The sequence below is a fragment of the Erithacus rubecula genome (assembly GCF_903797595.1).
Source record: "Erithacus rubecula genome assembly, chromosome: 19".
Classification (NCBI taxonomy): Eukaryota; Metazoa; Chordata; class Aves; order Passeriformes; family Muscicapidae; genus Erithacus; species Erithacus rubecula.
This window is the reverse complement of record NC_136671.1, coordinates 6,359,176-6,384,220: the sequence shown is the minus strand read 5'-3', so window position 1 is coordinate 6,384,220 and position 25,045 is coordinate 6,359,176. Positions and strand designations below refer to the sequence as shown.

General features: G+C 44.5%; 1 protein-coding gene across 5 annotated transcripts in view; it reads left to right on the top strand.

The window, feature by feature from the left end:
* Positions 1–25,045, top strand: part of ARVCF (ARVCF delta catenin family member) — a 245,823-nt gene that overhangs the window by 208,045 nt on the left and 12,733 nt on the right. For all 5 annotated transcript variants that reach the window (XM_079322401.1, XM_079322400.1, XM_079322404.1 and 2 more), the window contains 6 exons: positions 19,095–19,222; positions 20,166–20,316; positions 21,682–21,874; positions 23,044–23,155; positions 23,712–23,802; positions 24,850–24,903. In XM_079322401.1, the coding sequence (XP_079178527.1) occupies positions 19,095–19,222; positions 20,166–20,316; positions 21,682–21,874; positions 23,044–23,155; positions 23,712–23,802; positions 24,850–24,903 (729 nt within the window). The remainder of the gene's footprint in view (positions 1–19,094; positions 19,223–20,165; positions 20,317–21,681; positions 21,875–23,043; positions 23,156–23,711; positions 23,803–24,849; positions 24,904–25,045) is intronic.

The window sequence follows — 25,045 nt, the reverse complement described above, 5'->3', positions numbered from 1 at the left end:
TGCTGTGTGGAGTTCAGTTATTCCACAGAATCATGTGAGAAGAATTTGAGATGGTTACAGGACAAGCTCTGGTGGTGTCTGTCTGCTCAGGAATGTTCAGAATAGTTTTGGATTTGCATCCCAGTAATTGCTGCCGTGTTTGTAAGACCGTTGCTCTCTGGCTTCATTGCAGCCCTGAGCTCTGGTTTCCAGTCCCTTGCTTTGTCCACAGGGACATCCAGGCAAAAACTGTGTTTACAGATAAGACAGGCTAGATTCCTGGTAGGGGGGAAATGGAATCTGTAGAACAGAAAAGCTCTTGCAGCTGAGTCAGGGAAGCACAGTGTTTGTGTGAGTAGACTGTGCTGTGAATGGCCCAGGTGAGAGATTGCCAGAGTTCTGCTGCATAGAGGATATGAAACCAGTGTAAACTGGAAAAGAAATTTCAGCTGTGATATTTAAATGCCACTAACACCTCCCCACCCCCAGCATGGACACTTCATAGTGTGAATGTCTTTCAGGTTTAGGTCATGAAGCTTTGAAGTTTAAGCTGAGGGACCAGTGGGAAACAACTGCTGGGGAGGGAGGCAGGAGGAGCCATTGTAGTGATACAAGAATTCCATTCAGCTCTGTATTTATAGAAGCTGAAACTCTTTGTCAAGTCATAAGGTGGTGGTTGTTGTCCATCTCTGTTTGGCTCTGCTATAATTTGTTTGCCTGTAGAGCTCCTTTTGATTTTCCCTTTGTATTCTGTCTTAACAGCTTGAGTTCACATGCAAGATGAGTTGGGACAACAATTTTGTTACTGAACCGTTTCAGATTTTTCCTTCCGAATGAGAAAAATCTACCTCACTTCTAAAATACTTTGGTTATTTTGGAAATAGTGAATCAACATCAACAGCTTTTCCTCTTCGTCCTTCTTTGCATTCTCGAATGTTTAGTCTCCCTCATCACATGAGGGGGGAAAGCTGATAGTTGGAGGCAAGATTGTTCCTCCCCACCTTTAGGTCCTTTCCCTGTGGCTCTCAGGGGACTATAAAAACACTCCAGTAGTCAGCTTCCAACTCTGTCTTGCCTGAGGCTCACACCCAGGAATACACATCTATTATATTAACTAGCAATATCTTCAGAAGACAGGAATCCCAGGTGGTAAATTCCCTTTCCAACTTGATGTGAATTTGTGGCCAAGTTATAAGTGCACAGAAAATTAGATTTAGGCATCTTAAACAGGAAGAACCTACATATACTTGCATAATAAAGTAGCCTATGAAAAACTAAACAGCAGGAGCTCCACTAGAGCACATGGTAATTACACCAGCTAATAAGGAGATAGAGTGATCTGGAGTTTCAGCTAAAGACAGAACTGGAAGGAGAAGAGTCTCAATTTTCCCAGTCCAGCATTGCTACTGACTTTCTGAATAGCCTTAGGCAATTTAATAGCATTTGGTTGCTGGGGTTATAGTGAACCTGTTCTTGAAAAGCCTATTTCCACCACCTTCACTAGAAGAATCACTTCACCAAAATAATAACTGGAATAATTACCTTCACTAAAATAATTAGTGCTTTCACTGCTGCTGTGATAACCAATGCAAATGGAGTGCACGTGGTATATTTGTAAAAAAGGCAAAATTCTGGTGAAGTATGCTGTATCCCAGCTGTTGCTAGCAGCACAGTGATAGAAAAATTAAAGCATCATTTCAGTTAAAGGTGGATGGTAGAGGTTTGCCCTGGTGAGATACTGTGGGAATGGACTGAGGTGTTCATGTTACAGAATTTTGCAAATATGTAATACTGTGAATTGCTTTGTGCTCTCACTATGCATATTGCATTTATTGTGTGTTTTTACTGAGAAGTTCAGCTGCATTATTTATGATGCTTTGTATAGAAAGGTGTATACATAAACCAATGCATAACTGGAAACCTTGGTAGGTTTTACTGCCCAGTTACATTTACTTCACTTATAGCAATGTGGCTCTCTGGCAGTGCATCTTAACTTTCCAACCACTGATTGGTTTTTCATGTCATTTCCACTTGGCTAATATTTGTAATGAAAAATAGCTAATGTTGGAAAGCTGTAGTTGTCAGTCATATGTTTTTAATTTTCACAGCTTTTCCAGTACTGTTTGCCCTGCTGAGAATGGTATTCCCTCCCCACATTTCAGGTTGTGTATATGTTTTTGCATGTCTCATTTAGCATTTCTATTCTACAAGCAATTCTAATTGTTACTCTAAAATAGAATGCTTGTTATTACAGAGCACAGCTCATTATACAGATGCTGCTCCAGGACTGTTTATAAAATGAGAATATGCCAAGAAAGCCTGCCAGGAATAAAAGCAGGAGTTGATGGGAAGGTGCTTATCCCTCATAAAGGTAGCTGCTTCTGTCTTGGGACTCAGTCACTGCAGTGAAACACTCCATCACTGTTGCATTATGTCAGCTTCTGCCATGCCATTTAGTATCAGTTAAGAAACAATAACAATGAAATCTCTCAAAGTTCCCCCTTGATTTTAGCATAAGCATAAAAAATGAGATCATCATTTGAAGAGAGGCACGAATCTGAAAGTTATCCTGGTTGCCCAGCCAGTATCGCCAGGGAGCTCAGAGAAAAGGAACTCAGCTTCTCTCAGAATTCAGAGATGAAATTTCATGTCAAAACCAGTTACAAAAACCTTGTTGCATGAAGTTACGGTTGTCTCTGGTGTCCATCAAAAGTACCATGGCAAAGTTGTGCTGACAAAGCTGCTTGACAAGTTAAGAGAACTGCAGAAAGGTTCAGAACAGCTGAGGCAGAAAAGTGGTGTAATGTTGATTTAAATCTCTTTCCAGATTTCCAGAAATAGTGTGAGCAAAAAGCAAAGGAGGTAGTTACAGCTCTGGGTGAGTGTTCTGAAGGCCTTGCCTTTAGGAGTAATCAGAACATGGATTTCTGGGAGCACAAGGTGACTCGGTGCTTTCAGAAGTCAGCACTAGGCAGACATCACTGAACACTCACTGAAGGCATCTGTCCCCCTGGGATTCTTCTGCCCACAGAAATGGAGGTTAATGCCACATAATTGGGCATTGGAGCAGGTTCCTCAGATTCTTTATATCATTGAAGGATTTCAAGACCTGACTGGACAAAAGCATAATAGCTTGGTCTTACTTTGGCATTGAGCCTGCTTTGAGCAGGAAGCTGGCCCAGGTGACCTCCCACATTCCCTTTCATGTTGTTCTGTGTGACTCTCATTAACTGATTACAGAGTCCCCCAGGAAAAGTATGTCTACATAAAACCAGCACAGTTTTCCAAAACAACTTAATCCACAACTGGTGCATTCGCCTATGGAACCTGAGAAAGGAGCATATATACAAAATTGAGTGTGTCAGGTTACACCTCTAGATGCGACTTGTTTCAAAGAAAATATGTTTTTGCATCTAATATATGCTTTACTTGTGCCAAAACAGTAGACCACAGTAAACCATGGAATCCTCAGATAATCAGCCTTTGAGGGTCTGCTTGTAACACTAATGATGGGGGAGACAAAGGGAAATGAAAATCAAATAGTTGTATGATTCTGAACTAATTGCAAATTGTGGTACTAGAGATCAGGCAAGGAGACCTTCCTTACAGTGAAGCCAAGACAGGGAGGTACATGCATTTTTCCACTTCTGCTTGAACAGTATTATAGTTAATGGAGAGCTTTAATCATAGAGTTAATCTAAAAATTAAAGCAAACTGGAATGTCAAATAACCTGGGCATTTTAAATTGCAGAAGCCACTGATGCTCATTAGTCAGGCTGAAGCTGCAGTCATGTTTTGCAGAAGAGCAAATAAAGAGAATCAAAAAATTAAGACTTCTGTTTTCTCAGCATTAATTTCCAGTGAGTGTACCTGCACAGCTGCTGCAGCCCTATTATCTGACTCATTACTTTGTAAACCACTGTGAGATATCTTGAATGTGAAAGCTGCTATGTAAAGCCATATTTATTTCTGTAACCCTGAGTGCTCTGCACAGGCTTAAAAGCTTCCCCCCTTCTCCACCATGACAGGGGAATTATAGGACTTAATGTGCCATATACCTCTAACTGTGGAGTGAAGAAAAATGACCTTGAACTGAGAGGCAGGCATTTTACATGGTAAAGCAGTCACTTAAATTTACCTGTCAGCTGGAGGGGGGGAACCTTGCCTCTGCATGGTTTAGAAAGCAATGTCAATCCAACTGCTGGTTGGTTTGAACCCACTGAGAGTTTGATTGCTGACCCTGGCATTTCCAGATGATCAGTGGGAATGTTGATCAGTATGTGGTAGAAAGGAGAGCGTTTCTATTTCGGCCTCACAGACCATTAGTTTCGGCCCTGAATTTTCTGTGTCTTGATCACAGGGAAAATTGGAAGTCTGTAATAGCATGAAATGTTATTTGTCTGTGCAGGAATAGATCCTGGTTCAGGCAGATCTGGAAGGAGGCAATGTGGAGAGCAGTTCTTGCACCTCACATCCAGTTCATTTGTGTTTTGCTCACCTTGCCATTTCCTTACTGAAAATCCTGTTGCTTTTGTCTGAGATGTCTGGAGCAACTTTGTGGGGTTTTTTACCTGTAGCCTCAGTAAAGTCTAAGTACCAACACACTGTGATAGTCCAGTTGATCAGGCTGGCTCTAGATAAGTGAGACTGTACTCATGTGGGAGGGGAAAGGGGGCACCACTGCTGGAGTGAGTTGGCATTTAGAGGGCATTTCAGTGGCACAGCTGGGAACAGAGATGAGATTTCCTGGTTGCTAAAGCAGTATCTTTCTAGCTTGATCATGGTAGCAAGCCCACTCCATTTAGATATCAGTGCTTCTTGTTCCTCTCATACAAAGCCAGGAAGAACATTTAATCTAATGAGTTTTGTTTTGAGACTACTAAAATCACAACCAGCAAATCTGTAATCATGATGGAGCATATAATTGCATCTTATCCTGCTGAGAGCTTAAAAATAATGAGCAAGAAAAACATCTCCAAAGACTCATTCAGGGTGTGAGGGGGCCAGAGGAAGGTGTAGAGAAAGATCTGCCTTACCTGGAGTGTCCCTGATGACCTTTAAACTAAGGAAATTGGAAGCTTGCATTCCTTGCCAGATGCGGGTTTTCCACTCTCCTTTTGGGGCTACTTTTCACATTGAGTAATAAAACCAGAGCACACAAGGCAACCTGCAGATGTGTGAGAGAAGAGATGAGAAATGGGAAGGATGACTGAGGTGTTGTGTTCTTGGCAGTGTGTTCAGAATGTCTCAAAGAGTGAGAAGCTGGGGGTCTTAGGAGAATGAGATGTAATCCTATTTATTCAGTTACAAGAGCGCTGCTCCTGGGAGTGTATTTCAGGTTAGTGATAGTATCCAAAATGTAAGACTTGGGAAATAAACGTGTCTTGGGTTTGGGCAGTTTTGCAAGGTTTTGCTTAATAATAAATTGTAACAAGCATGTCCCTTCTAAATCCAGCATCCCTACTTGCTGAAAACACTGCTGAGATTAAATATGAACAGTAAATAGTATTGGCAGTTTTCTGGGTGGCTGAATCCTACTTTTCCTAAAACACCAAACATTTCGTGCCAGTTGTTTCACCAAAGTCTGGAAACCTATTTCTGAATAAGCTCTGGACTCATATGACCCATGGGAAGCTATCAGGGCATTCATAACATTGCCTTGCATGGAGAAATGGGTATAGCCCTAACATAATGGAAATTTCTATACTCTTGAGGACGTATCTCCCCTTATTTACATTTATACTGACCTTTTCAGAGTTTTCTATAGGCATATACAGCCTCCACAGTAAATGTCAGTTTCTGCTTAGAATTTTTTACACGGGTCATTTTAAGCTCAGTTTTTAATTGTATAATATTACCATAAGAAAGCTACATTGAAATTGAAAACTCTCCTAGACACAGTGGCTGTTGGGTTGGGGATCTTTTCACTGTTTTAAAGGCAATGAAATGGTTTCAGAGAAGCTGTCAGAGTTGCTTTGAGGTAGTGGCTGCTGTGGCTTTGTTGTTGAATTTCTCATATGATTTTTTGCTGCTTTACATTGCTGTAGGGTGGTGAAGATGGGGCAGGCTGCAGTTGGGTGCTGTGTAATGTTCCCCTTTGCCTCTTGAAAAATGTCTCTGTGCTGCCTCTATTCATTGCAGCAAACTATCTCATTCATTGCTGAACTCTGGGGCCCCAATCTCTTCTTCTTTTTAACTTGCAAATAGATTTATTTGTGGCTGTATTGTGTGTGTGTGTAGCCAGCTAAGGCTTCAGGGAGCTACTTCTCTCCAGATCATGTTGTCTTACCTCACATTTTAGTCCAACTTTTACAGTAAGATCTATGTTTCCAGGAAATCTATTTTTCTATAAACAGAGCTGGTTTTTTGTCAGTGATAATCTTATATTCAGGCAGTGCACCAAACAGCAGGTAGGTGTACATTTAATAGAAGCTTCCCTGGTTTTTCAGAAAGCTGCAGAGAATGGTTGGCAGGAAGAGGGAGAGAGAGTACTTGTCCACTCAGTGCTTTCATGTGGTATGTTCCAGTGTGTCCCAGTTTAAATGAGGGAGGAGCAGCAGCATCTTCTCTTGTCTCACCATCTGTAATCCCTGCCTGGATATGGTGCTTTGAGGATAAGTGCAGAATCTCTGTTCTTAGAGGCATTAATGTTTCTAGCTTAAACTGAAATCTATGAGAATTAAGTACCCAAATATGGTACCTTTAAAAAGCTGGGCTGCAAAGTCCATTTTTCTATTAGAGAAGTTAAGGAAAACCTTCTGTGCTGCTTCCACTCTGTCTTGACATTCATTTGACATTGAAAACATCAAATTCTTTTTCTTGGATGCTTGGGAGATACTTGCCTGACAGGAGCACAGTGACTGTAATTGAGACAGATTAGAGGCACTGGGCTGCCTTTGGGTGCATGAAGCAGCTTTCATGAAATGGAGAGAGGAATTGAAACACACTTTTGACTTTGGAAGCTGGAGCAGGAACTAATTAGCAATTTCAGGACACAAACAGGATTGGAGGAAGTGTTTGGGTTGGCGTATAATAAATTATTTATTAACATGTGGGAGTCTTTCCATATGGCAGTTGCTTGTAAAATGCTTATAAAGACAAGATTGCTGGACTTTGCTTGTAATGAACCAGACAGGCTTTGGTCCCAGTGATTAGGAGCCACTGACCTTTCATTTCTGCAGGCTGAGACTGGACCTGGTAGCTTCTGCTCAGCTTGGATTCTGATAAGCTTCCCCCAAAAAAGATGAGTTGTTTATATCCAAATATTTCCTTCTTACTGGGATGTGTCTTGAGATGTTTGATGTTTCTGTGAGGGTATATCCACTGGAGAATAGGAAAATTTATTCTGCCTTCTTATTTGAGGAATTCAAGCTGTGGAGTTCTGCATCCCTTCACTGCCTTAAGCAGACAGGCCTCTAACAAGCAGCTGAATTGATATGAATAACCAAATACCTGTGTAATGGCTTATGACCATTTATGAGACTTTATATAAAAATCATGATGAGCAGTGGAAATATAAGAAGACTCGGTGAAGCATGAGTAACCCAGAAAGAAGCTTTCAGTTTGGCTTCTAAGCATATCTCAGTGTGCATGAGCTCTGGAAGATCTGGGGTTTTTTCTTGACGTTGTTTTTCCCTTGGCACTGAAGATAAAACCCAGAGGTGCTGCAAAGGGGAGAGGCTGGCAGGTGCCAGCCCGAGTGGAAACGCTGTCAGTCGATCCTGGTCTGTCACAGCTCCGGCTCCGATCCACCCCAGCGCTTGTGGGGGCTTCCAAACCCCAGCAGGAGGTCCCTCAGCAGCAGGAATGTTTTGAAGCACAGTCAGTGGAACCTCCTATATAAGTCCCACACCTGAAAAAGCAATCTATAAAAAAAAAAAAGTTTCTGTAAATTGCTGAGTGCTGGAGGATTTGGGTTTGCCTTGCAGGTTGGTTTTAGTGCCAGTGCCCCAGTGTGTAACCGCACACTAGGGCTGAGCACAGAAGGTGCTCTGGGTCCTCCCACACCTCAGCTTCCCGCAGACCTGGTGGAAGCAGCATCTGTGGAGGAGTGTGGCTGCTGTGTCCAGGCAGAGCACTGGTCACTGCTCATCCCCTGAGCCCAGGCTGGCTCAGGAGCATGGCTGCTGCTTGCCTGGGCCGCCGGCTCTGCACTGTGCCCCGAGGGCTGGATGGACCCACAGCTGAGCCCTGCAGGGCGCTCAGCCTCCCCTGCTGCAGCCCCTCGCAGGCCCCGCCCTGCTCTGTTCTGCCCCGCCCTGCCCCGCCCTGCTCTGTTCTGCCCCGCCCCACCCCGCCCTGCCCTGCTCTGCTCTGTTCTGCCCCACCCCGCTCTGCCCCGCCCTGCCCTGCTCTGTTCTGCCCTGCCCCGCCCAGCTCTGCCCCGCCCAGCTCTGCCCCGCCCAGCTCTGCCCCGCCCAGCTCTGCCCCGCCCTGCTCTGCCCCACCCCGCTCTGTTCTGCCCCGCCCTGCTCTGTTCTGCCCCGCCCTGCCCCGCCCTGCTGCGCTTCTCCGGCTGCTCTTATCTGGGACGGGAGGGCACTTGGTGGGACCATGCCTGGCCTCACCATCCAGCAGGTTTCATACACCATCTTGGAGACTAAGAGGCCTGTAGAGGTAAGAAAGCATTTTCTGGGTTTTTTCTGCCTTTCTTGCATACTTCAGTATTTCATGTCTGAGGGTGTGCGGATATTTCAACTAAATACACATTATCATGTAGGGTTTTTTATTTTGTCATGCAGCTGTCTGGTGGAGTGTTTCTTCCGTTTGCTGTGCTTCTCTGCTTGCTGGCATTTTATGACAAAGTTTATAAAGCTGTTCAATACCTCAACAGTTCTAAATAAAAGTCAGAATATTTTTAATAAAACAAATATGCTTAGGTGGCATCTGGAGCCAGGGACTAAAGCACGATTGCTTTTGCAGTAAGTTTTTCTCTGTAGACGGGTTTCTACTGAGCTGGGAGGAAGCTAAAAGCTCATTAGCTTCCTGGAGTAAGAGCAGCTGATGGGCATCTGGAACTGCAAAGCTGAGTTTTACAGGGGCTTGAGGCTAAAAAAGGGCAATTTGGAACACATGATCCTTGGTTAAATACACACTGAAGAGCAGAGGAAGGAAAATGGTAGGTTCAGGCAGCCACAAGTTAAAAAAGGAGTCCCTTAACAGTGCTGTTGATTTCCAGTGATGACTCTAGTTCTGAGACATTTTTGTGTTATGAGGCTCTTTGTTGATAAAGTACTAGCAGCAACATATTGTATTTTACTGCTGGACATAGCTGTGGTGTAATTTTGTTTTTTGAATGGGCTTTCCTTCAGGGAATCACTCAGTATCTCTCTCTTTAATAAACACATTTTATACACTAAGCTCAAACCTGCTGATGGTTGGGCTGGACAATTAGGCATCTGCACTTGTTTGGCAATGAAAACAGTCTCAGGTCTCTTCAGCTGCACTATATGGCAGCTGTGATCAGAAAGCTGGGTTGTGTTTTACAGAGCTGTAGGTGAGGGTTGTAAGGAAAACGTTTTTGCTTGCATTTGGGTGTCTTAGTTCAAGGAAAAGTCCCAGAAAACACATGTGTTTTGGCATGAATATGTGAATGCCAGTTGAAAAAACACATTTGTTTATCTAATATGGAAAGCAATAATTTTCCTCATGTTCCCAGTTCTCATTAGCTTTGCCAGCCATCTTTTTATTTCTTTTGTTCCTTTGGAAAAGCTCAGCTAAATGGAAAAGGCTTGCAGTATGCTCCAAAAAGCAGTGGATTCAAGCCCTACCGAGGCATGCTCAGGCATAGAGATTGCTCCACTCACAGCCTTCCCCCATTAAGAAGAAAGGAGCACTCCCTACCTGTTTGTACCCAGGTGAGGCCTTCTGTAGTGTCAGCTCCTTACTGCATCTTTTCAGAGCTGCAGTTACGAGGTGATCTCTGGCAATGCTGTGGGTTTGGATTATTTAGTGGCATCCCCGTGTATTCTTGGCTGGAGTTTGCAGCTCTGAGGCCAGTCAGCTGACAGTTCGTGAGCCTCTCCGCATTTTCTACTGGTGTCACTGACCCAGGAGCCAGGTAAGCCAGGTGGGCTGGGCAGTGTTCTCCATTTTGGAGAGGATTGTGCAGTCCTTGGAATTGCTTTCTCTGGCTGAAAAGGAGGAGTGACAAAATAGAGCTGTTTGGTGACACTCGCAAGGAGACAGCCCTCGGGGTATGTGATTGGTCACCAAGCACTGCCATCTGGGCCTTTTCAGAGAGGAGGAAAAAAAAAAAAACAGTCACTCATGTGATTCTGGACCCTTGCAGAGACAGGAGCAGACATATCAGAGGCACCCATGGCCAGTCGGAGCAGCAGCAGCACTGAGGTCTAAAAGAATAAGCATGGATATTTGACCTTGTCACTGTTGTTCAAATATCCCTGTGATGTAGCAACAGCATCTGGAAATTCAGGTTTTCCCTCCCAGGAAAACATAACATGATCAATGACACACTTGGTATTGATCTTGTATGCATGGGCCAGATTGCTGTCTGAGAAGTCCCCAGTGCAATGCACATCATCACTGTGCCCCAGCAACTTTTGGTATCAGCTGTTCGAGGTGTGAGCCCAGCCAGGAAGCTTCAGGAAGGAGCTTCCCTGAAGGGAGCAGGCAGGGTTGCTCACATCTAGGAGTATTCCTTCTCCCTTGGCATATTGATCTGCTGTCAGTGAGATCACCAGCCTGATAAGCATAATCAGTCTTTTGTCTTAAAACACTGTAATGTTTGAGGCAAGAGTAAGGGGCAGCCAGTAGGAGGGGCTCCCCTGGGCACAGCCTGTTGCAGGCCAGAGTGCTCATCCCTGGCTCCCCTGGACACTGTCTGCAGGCCAGAGTGCTCATCCCTGGCTCCCCTGGACACTGTCTGCAGTGCTCATCCCTGGCTCCCCTGGACGCTGTCTGCAGGCCAGTGCTCATCCCTGGCTCCCCTGGACACTGTCTGCAGGCCAGTGCTCATCCCTGGCTCCCCTGGACACTGTCTGCAGGCCAGTGCTCATCCCTGGCTCCCCTGGACACTGTCTGCAGGCCAGAGTGCTCATCCCTGGCTCCCCTGGACACTGTCTGCAGGCCAGTGCTCATCCCTGGCTCCCCTGGACACTGTCTGCAGGCCAGAGTGCTCATCCCTGGCTCCCCTGGACACTGTCTGCAGGCCAGAGTGCTCATCCCTGGCTCCCCTGGACACTGTCTGCAGGCCAGTGCTCATCCCTGGCTCCCCTGGACACTGTCTGCAGGCCAGTGCTCATCCCTGGCTCCCCTGGACACTGTCTGCAGGCCAGTGCTCATCCCTGGCTCCCCTGGGCACAGCCTGTTGCAGGCCAGTGCTCATCCCTGGCTCCCCTGGACACTGTCTGCAGGCCAGAGTGCTCATCCCTGGCTCCCCTGGACACTGTCTGCAGGCCAGTGCTCATCCCTGGCTCCCCTGGACACTGTCTGCAGGCCAGTGCTCATCCCTGGCTCCCCTGGACACTGTCTGCAGGCCAGTGCTCATCCCTGGCTCCCCTGGACACTGTCTGCAGGCCAGTGCTCATCCCTGGCTCCCCTGGGCACAGCCTGTTGCAGGCCAGTGCTCATCCCTGGCTCCCCTGGGCACAGCCTGTTGCAGGCCAGTGCTCATCCCTGGCTCCCCTGGGCACAGCCTGTTGCAGGCCAGTGCTCATCCCTGGCTCCCCTGGGCACAGCCTGTTGCAGGCCAGTGCTCATCCCTGGCTGGGAGTCCCGCGTGTGCCGGAGCTGCCAGGAATGCCGCACCCGCACTGGCAGCGTCACACTGTGTGTGACACCCTGCAGAGCTGGCAGACCTTCGATGCAAATTAGATTTGTACTCACTTAGGTATGTGAGCCAGGATTTTGAACCAAGTCCCACTCTGAGATGTTGCAGTGGTGATGCAGGGCCTGGGCTGCATTCTGGGAGCTTGCAAACACCATGGTAAGCTGATGGTGGGAAAAGAGGAGCCTGTCCTTCCAAACAGTTCACATTTGGTATGTAGCTCACAGCCCAGAGACTCCAGTGTGTGCTGTGTGAGCAAGAAAAGAGAAAATTTCATTTAATACTTGATTTTTAGATACAAGCTGCATTTCAAAGCAGATTTGCTTTTGGAATATGATTGTCCTGCTCCCTTTAAAAGGAAATGCATTCAGCTATCAATGTGAAGTAAATAAAAATAACTTTGGATTAGAGAAGCTGGTGAGAGAGCGAGTGTTAACATTTCATGTACTGTACAGAGAGTCTGCAAGGTCAGAGGCAAGTCTTCTGGGACTGGGGTAAAGGAAGCTATTTACATGAACTCTCCATTTTAATCATGCAGCCAGAGGGTTTAATGTTAACTCCAATCCAAAGCATTGTTGCTTGTAACAATGGTATTCTCAAAAGCAAACAAAAAACGTTGGCAAAGGTGACCTAGAAATGCTTAAATGTGCTGCAGTTTACCCACGTGTCTCCTCTCCCTGCGGGTGCAGACCTTTAGCAGCTCCCCCATCCCTGCATCAGCCTGGCTGCTGGGGATTCCCTGTGCTTCAGTGACAGCCCTGCAGGACAGAGCATTCCCCTTTCAAACCAGTAGCTTGAGTAGTGCTCCAGTTATCTGCAGCAGCTTTGAGATTCTTATTAAGTATTGGTCCTCCAGAGCCTTTGCTACTGATTAGTGAGGAGAAAAGGATGTTAATAGAACGTCTCCAGTTGCCAACAGACTTTGCTGCATATGTTTGGAAAAATACTTTGTATTGGGCAGTGTGTCAAACACTGTTGGGGAAATGGTGCTTGCAGGTCCTTTGGAAAGGGAAAACTGTATTAGCTCTAAAATGTGTAGTCACAGAAAACAGAAGTGCTGGAACTCACACAAGGTCAAAATGGGTTCTGTTTGATTGAGCTACCTCTGTTGAATTGCATGTTCTTTGGATATGAAGTGGGATGTAAACAACCTTGTACAAATGACTCTCTGTAAGAAGGTGCTTTCTTGTCAACTTGTAGAGCATGGGAAATGTAAAGAATAATAGAAATAGCAAAAGACAGTTTACTTTCCCAGGCATCCTTTCTTTCTCCTGCACTGCCTTGCCCTCCCATTTCCTTTCTTTGCTGTCTTTGTCTTCCCCTGCAGTCACTCTAGCTCCCTGTGGGTTTTTTCTTTTTTGCATACCTCGCTCTTGGTAGTGTTGGTAACATTCCTGTTACATCCTTTGGGCTGGGGCTTTGTTTGCTTTGCTTTTTGAGTAGCATGCCAGTGCTGCTGTCGTTGTGGGAGTGTGTGATAAGCTGGGAAGAGTTTACATCATTTTACAACTTGAGTATGACTTAGTAGGTTAGTTGGTAAGGTCACACATTGTGGTGTTCATTTCCTAAATAGAAAAACTCTCCTTAAACATTCCTTCAAGCCTGTTTCGAGCTTGTGTGTCCCACATTATTCTGGTTGTTCTTTTCAATACCATTCAAAGGCTGTTCTGTCTGTCTTCAGAGCTGCTGCTCAGTGGTGGATGCTGCATTCATGATTGAATCTCTGCAGTAAGCTCAGTACCTGCCCTGACTTGTACTGTACCTTGAAGTGAAAGCTACAGGGACTGTTCAGAACTTTCCACCTATGATTTCATCTTCATTCGTTGCAGAGTTTGCTGTGCCTCTGCCGTGTGACACTCAGTATTCTGCATGTATCTGCATCGAGCTGCATTCTCGGGCAGTTATGCCAAGCGTTTGGCTCTGTTGGAGCTGGCTGCCTTCTCGCTTCTGTTAAGCCTTTCAATTAGAAGAATCTTGCAAGTTTATGTTGGCATTCAAGCTGCTGTGTGCACTGGGTGCTGAAGCACAGCGTGCAGATGGAATGGAGCTGATGGGTCGGGTTTTTCAGGGATCTGATTACTGTTTTTACAAAAGTAACCAGCTGCCACCCCCAGTCTTCTATGGGGCTTTTCATGTAGTCTGCTGTAAAACCACACTGCGGGATGAGGGGTTCCTGGAAGGGGAGAGTTGAACTGCAGGACTGATCTGCCGCTGAAGGGTTCTGCAAACATTTTTGTAGCAAATACTTCTGAGTCCTGGTTTAGACCTTACAGACATCGGACTGCACAGGCTGTGTGAAGGTACCGGCCGGTTGTCAGCAGAGGGCAGGAGTCCAAGGGCTGCAGAGCTTTTCTATTGTGCAGACTCTGTGTTCGCTTCTTTTACTGTCATGATTCTTTACTCTTTTTTTATTCTTTTTCTTTCGTGTTTGGCTTCTGGCTGATAGCTTCCTGGTTGCTGAGGGAGATGGTTTTTCGCTGTGCAGCGCGTTCCGGGGTGACCTTGCGGAGGAGGCGCGGTCCGGGCTCCTCTCGCTCCATCTGCCGGTGCAGCCGCTGCGGCTCCGGGCGGGCACAGCGGCCCCGGGGCTGTGGGCTGGGATGCACCTCCTGCTCTAGGGATGCACCTCCTGCTCTAGGGCAGCCCAGAGCAATCCCCGAGCGCTGCATCTCCCGTCGGAACCGGAGTGCACTAAGTGGGAATTGCACACTGCGAGAGTGAGGAGCTCTCCGAGTTCACTTCAGTGATTCCACAGACACACCCACCCTGGTTTAGGGGTCGCTTAGGTTTTTTCTAGTGTTGCCAGCGTCCTTCCAGTTTCCTATGAGATTTGAAATTTGGCAGTTGTTTTAAGCATCAGTCCAGAGGTTTTGTGTGGATAGAAAACTAAGTAGTGTATTTATGCTGCAGCAGCAGCAGATCTCTCATCTGTCCAGCATCCACACATGTATAATTTCCCATGCCTGTGGTGGGGAACTAAATCCTAAATGGAATGGGTGGTGAAGAGGAATAGGCTTGGTAGTCTTGTTTCAAAAAGAGTTGTCTGAGTTTGGAATTAAGCAAGTGTATCAGAGATAGGCACCTGGTGCAGTATCCTACATTATTGCCAGAACGTAGCTAAGTATAGGCACAGGATCAGCATTGCCAAGATGAAAGCAAATAGTTTTGTGGAGGAGATAATCCAGGAGCTGCTGCATCATTCTCAGCACGGGGACTGAGGGCTGAAGGGATGGAGATGGCTAATCAGCCCCGGCTAATTCCTCAGGTGTTTTCCATTCAGGATTCAAATTGCTGTCTGTGCTGTCACTGCTCTCTGGGCAAATAATCTGCTTGCCACATCCTGGTGATGTGAACTTCACTCAGAACTAGTCCCATTTGGCAGTTTTGAGCAACTCTGCTGCAAAAAAGCTCATCTTCCTATTTCTGAGAAAGATGAGACTGCAGTGTGTTGCAGATGACTCTAATATGGAAGATACTCCTCTGTGAGATGTTCCTGTTTAACTGGGGGAATGCTTACACACTGCAGAAGGTCTGATGCTCACAGTGACATGTGTCCAAGGCATTTCTCTGTTTCTCTGAAAGCCAAAAGCTAATACAGTGAACTGTTTACTTTGCTTTCTGCAGTGAAAGAAGCAATAAATTACTTATCTCCATGCTTTTCCAGGAGAAAACAGTGTAGATTGCAACTCAGCACAAATCCATAACCAATGGAAAAATCTCATTTATTGCAGGGAGATTATCTTTTTAAGAGCAGTGCTGAATCTGGGCTATAATTAAAACAGCTTTTTCAAGTAAAAAGAAAAACAGTAGATGTTTTTCTCTTTTGATGTATTCTCTGTCACTGATGACCCTCATTTCTCATTTCTTCTATCCATTTTTTAATAGGTGTAAGGAGTTAGCTGTATATTGCATAAAAGTAGCATTACCTGAAAATAATTACGATGATCTTGAAATTAAGGAAGTCAGTTTTGAAAAGAAGCAAGTGCTTTTAATGGAGGTGAGACCAGCTGTGTTTCCCAGGAATGTGCTTGAAGCACTTCATGGAAAAATGTGCAAGGCCTTCATGCAACACTGGAAGAAATTTATAATAATTCAGACAAATTGCATCCTATAAATAGCAAAGCTGGATTCATTAAGACAGGAGGCAGATGGAGAAAATATAAAACTTGTTTGTTTCTTTTTATGACACTATAATGCTTATGAAAAGTGTCAGCTTGCAGTCAGAGGGGGAAAACCCTCCAGTGCAGCAGCAACTTTCTTGTTATTAGTTTCTCATCCCTGCTATTAAGCAGCCTCCATGAGGGGCATTCTTGGTGCTCAGCTTTAGCAACTCCTGCTGCCTTTGCCTGGCACACCCAGGCTGGGACAGGAGCAGGGGTGGCAAGGACAGAGCTGTGTGTGATGTGTAGCACTGGCTGATTCTGTTTAAGACAGGTGCCAATAGGGCAGAGGCATAAATGTGGTTGGAAAGGGGGGGGTGTTGGAGTGAGGTGGGAATCATCCACCACCTGCTGAGGAGTTATGCCCCAAAGCAGGAAGGTGCTGGTGGTTGGTAGAGAAAATGCTGTGCACTATTGAAGAGAGAAGGTGAAGGCATTTTTGAGATGCTCTTACATTAGTAAGTAGGAAAAAGGAGAGGCTTTCATGCATGGAGAGAGGTAATGACAGAGCGGGTGAGAGGTGCGTGACTGGAATGCAGCTGTGGTGGCAGGAGGGGAGCAGAGGTGAGGGGCTTGGAGCATCTCAGTACTCACAAACAGCAAGGAGCAGGAGGAGGAAGTGTGTCCAGCCAAAAAGGAATGTACAGACTGACAGGGCACTTCACAGACTGCATTTAAATAATAGGACAGAGTAACAGTGTGGGGCTATTTGCAAGTGTGCTGAAATTACAACTGGATGCTTCTAAACAGAAGACTGGCTGAACAATTGCATCTTGTTGAACTTCAGGCAAGTCTGAGCTCAGATACAGAAGCAGAAAATATTCTGTATGAGTATTACCTGTTAATGAACCTGCCTTCATCTCTTCTGCTGATCTGATTTACATTTCAGCAAAGCTTCCTTAAAAGATAACAGTGTCAAAATTCCAGTAGGCTATCCAAAGAGATTTTTAAGTATTAGTTCTCAGGAAAGGAACACCAGGCGCTTATCAGCAGTGTTTTTTCTTGAGAAGTTCTTAGGTTGCCAATTCACCTTGTGAAGTAGCAGGGGAAAAGGGTGATGTGAAGGTCGTATTGGAGTCAGATAATCAGACTTATTCAAGGAATGGAGAAAAGCTGCACAACTGCTCGTGCTTCATGGATTAAGTAACGATAGTTTTTCCTCAGCATTCAATATAGAGGGCAATGATCCCACTGCAAGGAGAGGACATTGGAGAAGAGGAAAGTCAGTGGTATGGATTGGCAGGATGCCTTTGGGGGTTGCCATCTGTTGCAGCTTGCACTTGTATCTCTAGGGTGTCATGTGTAGCAGGGAGTGGTGGCATTAAAAGGAGGCAGGGAGGTGGAGCAGGTTGGGTGTCCGGTCACTGGAGAAGGAAGCAGCGTGCTGGGATGCACATGAGAGGCTGAGCACAGAAAGTATGGGCCAGCTCATGGATCCTCATGGGTCCTCATGCATAGATCAGAATTTTGGTATGGGACAAACCTTGGCTGATTGTGTTTGCTTGCTTTCAGTGGGATAAGTACCCCCCATACAGCCAGGGGGTCAACACAGCTTATATTCATAGGCAGTATTATACAGGGTTTAGGGGGCTGAGATCCAAGGTCTTGACTCATAAAGCCACACAGCCATAACTGGTATGATGTGGACATGTGGATAAATAGTTACATTTAAAATCAAGGCTTTTATTTCAGGAAGCCTTTAGCAGCAGGAAAGAAAAGAAAAAAAAGATACCTACTGGATGGGACAGCATTACTCCAAGATGTCCGTGATAATCCACAATGTGTATATGAGAGATGGGTGATTTTGAAGAGAAAGTGCTGAAGAGAGAAAGTGATTTGTGTTTGGAGGTTTCCTGTCTCACTAGTGGAAAACTTGCTTTGAATTATGCTACAATTCTAGGAGAGCATCTTGTTGTGCAAAGAACACTCTTTTCATGTGTAAAAATAATAAAATTATTTTGCTCAAAACAAACTTGAAATTCCCTCTTTGCCCAGACCTCTTCAAACCTTTATGCTTTCTTTGATATCATGTTTTTCTGTAAATCCTCTCCTGGGTAATGCTTGCTGCATTACCTGATGCATGCTTACTGCAAATATCCCAAAGGCTACCAGACCAGCTACAGTGACTGCAGATGAGTTATGTTGTCCAGAGGTTGCTTATGCCATCCTGCACCCACCAAGGCAATTTAGGGGTTTAATTTTTTTGTTCATATTACCTGAACAGCACTTTGAGATGGTTTGTATGGCCAGTCCTTTAAGCAGATGCTTGGCATACTCTGCCCTTATTGGTACAGTGTGTCGTGCTACACTTAGTGAAGGAAGATAGATAAAAATTGTGTCAAATTGTTCAGCAATTTGGAGTGATGGAGTTCTTCCCTAAGACCCTCTTTTTAATGTGGGGTAGATGCATAAATCCTAATCCTATGGATGAGGCAGTCAGCACACGATGTTACTGTCAGTTACTCAGCATCACAAAAGGAAATCCTTGGCAGAGCTGGGAATAGCTCTCATTGCTGTCAAGTTTAAACTGCACAGCTGATACAGTGACTCTGGGGATCTGCAGTGAACAGATGTGGCTGTCAGAGTCTCCCAGTGTGGGACAATGCCAGTGTATTTCTGTGCTGTATATTTGAACTGAAGGAGGTGCTCCTCCTTGCCCCTCAGTTGGGGATTCTGGTCACTTTGACATCTTGCCTCTTCTATCCCCCAGGTGTGTACAGGGTGTGGCTGACAGGATGGTGTAGCTCACTCTCTTTGGCCCTGCTCTCTAAAAGTATTGAGAGAGATGTGAACAAGGACAGGATTGCAATGTGAATTTGCAGCCCAGTTTGGAGATGCAAAGTAATAATTGTTGCAGGCAAAAGTTGTCTCTTGTCACCTTGTCATTACCTGCATGCTGGGCAGTTTACAGCATAGCACAGATTCCAGAAAGAATTGTCAACATTAACACAAGCAAAGTGATCTGCAGCCCAGGTGAACATTTCTCTGCATGAGTTGCTGTCTCCAACAGCTGTGGATAGAATGTCCTGGACATGGAGGAAGCTCTTCTTTCTATGTTGTAGCAGCTTTCACTTGGCTGTTCTCTTATGTTATTAAGTAAGGGTATGTGTTTGTTTATACATTATGTTCTCTGCTTCTCTTCTGTTCTCCTCTTGTCCCATCCATAGGCTTTGAATTACTGTACCAGCCAGATGTGGTCCGACTGTACCTCTCCATCCTCACTGAAAGTCAGAACTTCAACACTCTGGAAGCTGCAGCAGGAGCTTTGCAGAACCTTAGTGCTGGCAACTGGACGGTGGGTGCAGTTTTCAGTCTTTTTGGTTTCCTTTGTGTAAGTAAAGAACAGGGGGATGTCCCATTGTAAGTGTGCTGTTACTTTGTTCATTTGCATCCCCTTTAAAAAGGAAGGAGGTGGGAATGTCAAGGAAATTATTTCCATTTGCTTATTGAAGATGTTCTGCATCTTTTGGTCTGGTGATATTTACGTCTTGGAAGTGGTACTGAGCTCATGACAACTTAACCATGATCAGCTTTCACCACTTCAGCCACTTAAACATTGCCTTGTCCATTCAGAAAAGCCTGGTATTAGATAGTTAGGTGTTCTGAATACTTAATTTGTTGGCTTTGACAGTTTGCTGAGGAAACTGTACTCCAGAGTGTCTCCTAATATCCTGTGTGAGACATCCCCAGTGCTAATCAGGCAGTTCTCTCAAAGATTTGCCTGATCACTTCTAGAACTGCTTGGTAAAGTGGGGCTGATAGCCTGAGGGTTAGCAGTGTGGTATTTCACAGCTGCCTTGAGTTCAGCTTATTTTAAATAATACAGGCTTTTTGAAAAACAATCATGAAACAGAATAAAAGCATGAAATTGGAGGAGGAGAAGATAACAGATGCTTTAGATGCTTTACTGTTTCTTCCAAGTGACCTCTTTTTTCCTAATCCAGAGAGATGTCTTTTCACACCAAGATATGTACAGAACAGATGATGGCAGATGATGCTCCTTACTTCTGTTCCTGCCCTCTTTCCCCAGAAGCTGCCTTAGCTGTAGGATGAACTCATATACCCTTTCTTGCTTGGTGAACTTGAATGAAGGGTTAAGGCAATGGGATAAATCAACACACACAACCTCACTGGTCTTTGCAGAGAAAAGAACAGGTTACAGCACTGAAAGAAGTGCCAGGCACAAGGAAGGGGCAGGTGAACTCAGCAGACTCGGTGTTGTTTCTTCTCTCCATCAGTGGTCCACGTACATCCGTGCGACGGTGCGGAAGGAGCGGGGGCTGCCCGTGCTGGTGGAGCTGCTCCAGTCTGACTCGGACAAGGTGGTGAGGGCTGTGTCCATTGCCCTGAGAAACCTCTCCATGGATCGCCGCAATAAGGATCTCATAGGTATCCTCTGAACTTCTCTAACCTGCCTGGCATTTTGGGGAGCCTTGAGAGACCTCACCTTCTCTGTCCTTTGCACCGAGGGTTTGTTCTCACTGCAATTCCCATCCACACTATCTGGGATTGTGCTGTAGCTGCCAAGTGAGGAGCTGTCAGCTCAAAATGTATTTTCAGCCCAATCAAACAAGCTGTGACTTGAGGGAGATCTCTAACTCTGAAGTAACATCAGGTGTAGATTTTTGCAGGAGGAGGAGTGTGAGTAGATGTGCAGAGAGCTGGATGGGTAAAGAGGTTTCTTGTCTTCTCTTTAGCTCTAGCTGGTGTGGGGCTTGTGCTCATAGTCACATGTCACAGATGTTGCTCCTTAGGCCTGCCTGCTATTCCAGTTAGAGTGGGAGTCTGGCCTTTGGCATGCTGAGCTAACCTGGGGAAGTGCAGGGAGCTCTACAGTTGAACCTTTGGGGTTTTTGCTTCCTTTCTCATCCTTTTGCCTGGTGAGTACTTGTAGGAGCTGGACACTAAACAAGTTAATATTCTCCAGGTTGGTGTTCAGCACAGCTCTAGCTCCTATCCAAAGGGGTAAATAGCATTCACCTGCCCATAAGCAGGAATCTTGAAAGATTCAGCTGAGATAAGTTTTCCTCTACAAGACTTCTGTATTTAACTAAGGTATTTATTTAAACTGTAACCTTGTCAGACCAGGAAATGCTGGTGACATGTTTAGGGCCATCAGTGAAGTTAATACTGGCAAGTAGCAAGGTGGGATTCTACCTTAATATGTCAGGTTCTGATTTTAATAGTTCAGAGGTGTATCTAGGCAAATGATACACATGGATACCTGGGAATGATAAAGTCCAGATTCCCTGTTTTTTCTCCAGTACTATACATGGAGAAGGCTAACTGCACCCAGGAGGAAACACTCTTACCTTTGTTGGGGAAGGTTAATAAATGCATGGCTGCACACCTTGCCCCAGAAGTCCCATTGCAAGGCTAAGCTGAGCAAACCATGTTCGTGTATTAGCATGAATACGTGGCATTAGCAGCTACTGGATGCTTTTTTGCCTCAGGCTTTGCAAAATATGATAGATGTTGACTGTAAAATTCTCAATAAAAATGGCTTTTTTTCTCCCCTCAATACCTTTCAGAATCCATGAGGAAGGACTTTTTCTTAGCTTTATCAGCTGCCAATAACCTTGTAGTAATGAATGATAAATACCCCTGTGAAGTTACAGTCCTGTGGTTTAAAACACATGCATTATAAGGGGTTTTTTTTTTCAACATAGCAAACACCATTGACTTTTATCATTCAGGATGAGAAGCTGAAATGATTATTAGGGCTGCCTAATGGTATCTCTTTCCCTTATCTAGGTAGTTATGCCATGGGTGAGCTGGTAAGGAATTTGCCCAGCAGGCAGCAGAGATCTGCAAAGAACCTGGAAGAGGATACAGTGGTTGCAGTGTTGAATACCATCCATGAAATCATTACTGACAGCTCAGAAAATGCAAGGTCTCTGATCCAGACACAGGGCATTCAGAAGCTGGTAGCTATCAGCAAGTCAAGGTGAGTGACAGTTGAAAGCAAAATGCATAAGAACACCTTGCAAACAAGAAAATGTCACTGTGAACTGCAGCTTTTGCTTTGTGAAAGTATTGGAGCATCCCAACCTTTCAGAGCTCTAATTTCAGCAGTTAATATAAACAAAGTAAAAACAGCCAGCACCTTTAAAAGGTTTACTTGATGAGAAAGGTTAATTGATGAGTCACTTCAGTCGTGTTAAGACGTGCTCTCTCCTTGATAGAGACATCTTGGCACCATATATACACTTACCAGGCAGCATTTGCAGTGAAATTGTGATCTTTGGTTTTAGTTTGGAAGGCCTTTTTTCTGTGGCAGAGTTCCACTTCTGGAATGCCAGTGATGAAATCTTTCAAGTGAAATGGTGCAGTAATTCTTCTGGCCAAAGGGCTGATGGTGGTAATTTGAAGTAACAAATTTTCTTCCATTTAAAAAGTTTGTTCTGTCTACTGTAGAGGAAACTTCGTTTTGTGGTATTCATCCCATTAGATATTGCAGGTGTATTTGCTGCAAAACTTCTGGGAGAGTGACTGAAGGAGCCTTCTTGAGTTGTATTGTTATGAAATATGAGAGCTACTGAAAATCTAGGCCTGTTCTGTATTAGAAAAGGTGTCTGTGTGCTGACTTAGTAAGGAACTGATAAAATTTCTTTTCCATTTAAAAACAGTTATGGGCGTTTGCTTTTCTGTTGGTGGTTTTTTTTTTTTTTTTTTTCCTGACCAAAATTATTGTGTAAGGTATTTTAAACCATGGATTGACTTCATTGAATTGGGAGGAATAGATGTACATTGAGGTGAAGGTTTGAAAAGTGGCTTAGAACATTTTTTTTGTTTGGGTTTTTTTTTTCCTGAATGAATCCAGGTATGGAATCTGTCTGTTCTTTATTAATGACAGCTACAAGACAAAAGGATCACTGTGGCTTCAGTGCTTGTCCAGCAATACACGAGAAAACACAGAAATGTGTAAAATTCATAGCATTTTGATTTCTGTTTTTGTCAGCAAATACCTATAGATATGAAGATGTCGCTGAATTATTTCACATACATCCCATTACTTATAGGTTCAGATAATCGTTGTGTGGAGTATTAGGTATTAACATACAAATAGCTGGACATTGCTTGATACTTAAACTGTGATTTTATCTTGCAAATCAGCCAGTCTCCCAGAGAAACAAAAGCAGCATCTCACATTCTTCAGATGATCTGGAGCTACAAAGAGCTACGAAACGCCCTTCAGAAGGATGGATGGAACAAGTCACACTTTCAGGTAAAGATCTTAAATTAGTGCTGGAAAATGCCTTAGTGGAGATGTCCTTACTTGGGCTGATCTTGCAGCCTGTAGATCTTTGTTTTCACTTGTGTTCTTCCAGGTGAAGCACAGTGGATTGTACCCTATTCAGTCACACCATCCTGCACAGAGTTGCTGGCTGTGCTTTGCTGTGGTCTCTTTAGGTTAGGGGAGCTTGCCCTCCTGTAACAGCCCAACTGCCCCAATTTACTAGCAGAAGAATTAGCTTGTCTTGTCTTACTTGTGTCTCATTTGAAACATTCTGTACAGTAGCATAGGGCAGCCACCTCTGCCTGACATGCAGCCTCCTTTTCTTGTGGAAGGTTTTTGCTCCTTTTGCAGGGCAACAGTGCTGCCATTGAGAAAACTCCTCCATCAAATCCATGTGAAAATAAAAACCTACCCAGTTCCATATTATCAACAGAAGGGGGGTCTTAAGAGCATTCCCTAATCTTTCTCCGTGCTGTTGGTTTGTTTATTTTTCTCATTCAGTTTCCATGAGTAGCAGTTTGGTATTTGTGTTTTTGTCCTGTAGTCTGTTTCTGCAGCTCCAAAGGGCTCCAAAGGTACTTCTGGCAGGTCTGGCTACGACGACAGCACTTTGCCTCTGGTGGATAAAAGTCAAGGTTGGTTCTGCTCTTTATTGCTTATCATATAGTGCTTTACTGATTTTCTGGATTTGCTGTGACTGTGTTACACCACAAGGGGATAAAAATGCACTATTTTTTGTGGCTTTTTTACCCTACAGTCTCAAAATATTCAGTCTCTATTACCTGAAGATGGATAGAATTTCTTCCCTTACAAAATGTACACTACTGATAATGTTTTCTCACCTTGGATGCAGTGTTACCAGTTAAAGCTTCCTGCAAGTGGGGTTGACCTTACCCCTACTCTGCATTGGAGTCTTTCCCTTTTTTAAAAAGATGTGTCAGTCTTGGCACAGCCTCTTCCTCTACCATGCAGGGTTTTTTAATTGGAGATGAGTTTATTCAAACTACAGCTAATCCTCTCTATGCTTTTTTATGAGACACAGCCTCACCAACACAAGTGTAGCACCAACTTTGATTTCACCATGATTGCTGTGTCTCTGAGCCTGGCTCTGGTTGCCAAGAGCAGGATTTGCCTGGTGCACTTTCTCTGGTTTAACTGCAGGTTACTGCAGAAACAACAGCCCCACACTGCCCTGCCTGTTTCCACCTTCCCTGTCTTTGATCAAACCTGGCACATTATGCACACAGAGGATGATTTGGGTCAGCTTGCTGATGTGACAAGAAACTTGTTTTCTTTGTGGATCAGTTTTCTGTTGGCTCAGCAAGCTACTGGATTGGCTTGTGTACCATGAGAAGCTGCACCCTTACTTATTTTCTTTCTGTTTTATTCTGGAGAGACTGAAGAAAAGTTGGTTAATCATGGTAGGTAGTCCAAAGCAGAACTGTGGTTTCTGTTGGAAAGAGGAAGCCCTGTATTACAGTGCCAAAGCAGAAAATACATGGATTACATGTGCTCTCAGACTCCCCTTTTTGAATGGATAACAGTTGAATAGCTTGGGAATTTTTTTACAATAATCTCTATATTCAGTACTTTATGGACCTGTCTGTGTGACTAATTCAAAACTACCAGGTTTTGAGAAAAGAAAATGTACCTCAAGTTGCTCCAATGCTTTTGTTTTCTAGATAATGAGAAGTCTGGGAGTCGTGATATGATACCTATGGATGAACTTGGCCCAGGTAAATTCAGTCATAGATCAAACTCTGTCTGTTCCAATAGAGCACACTGTCACTCACAGGAAAGTTCAACTATTTCTCTAGGAGATATTATTTCAGATGGATAAAGCTGACATTTAAAAACAAAACATTACCTCAGAAAACA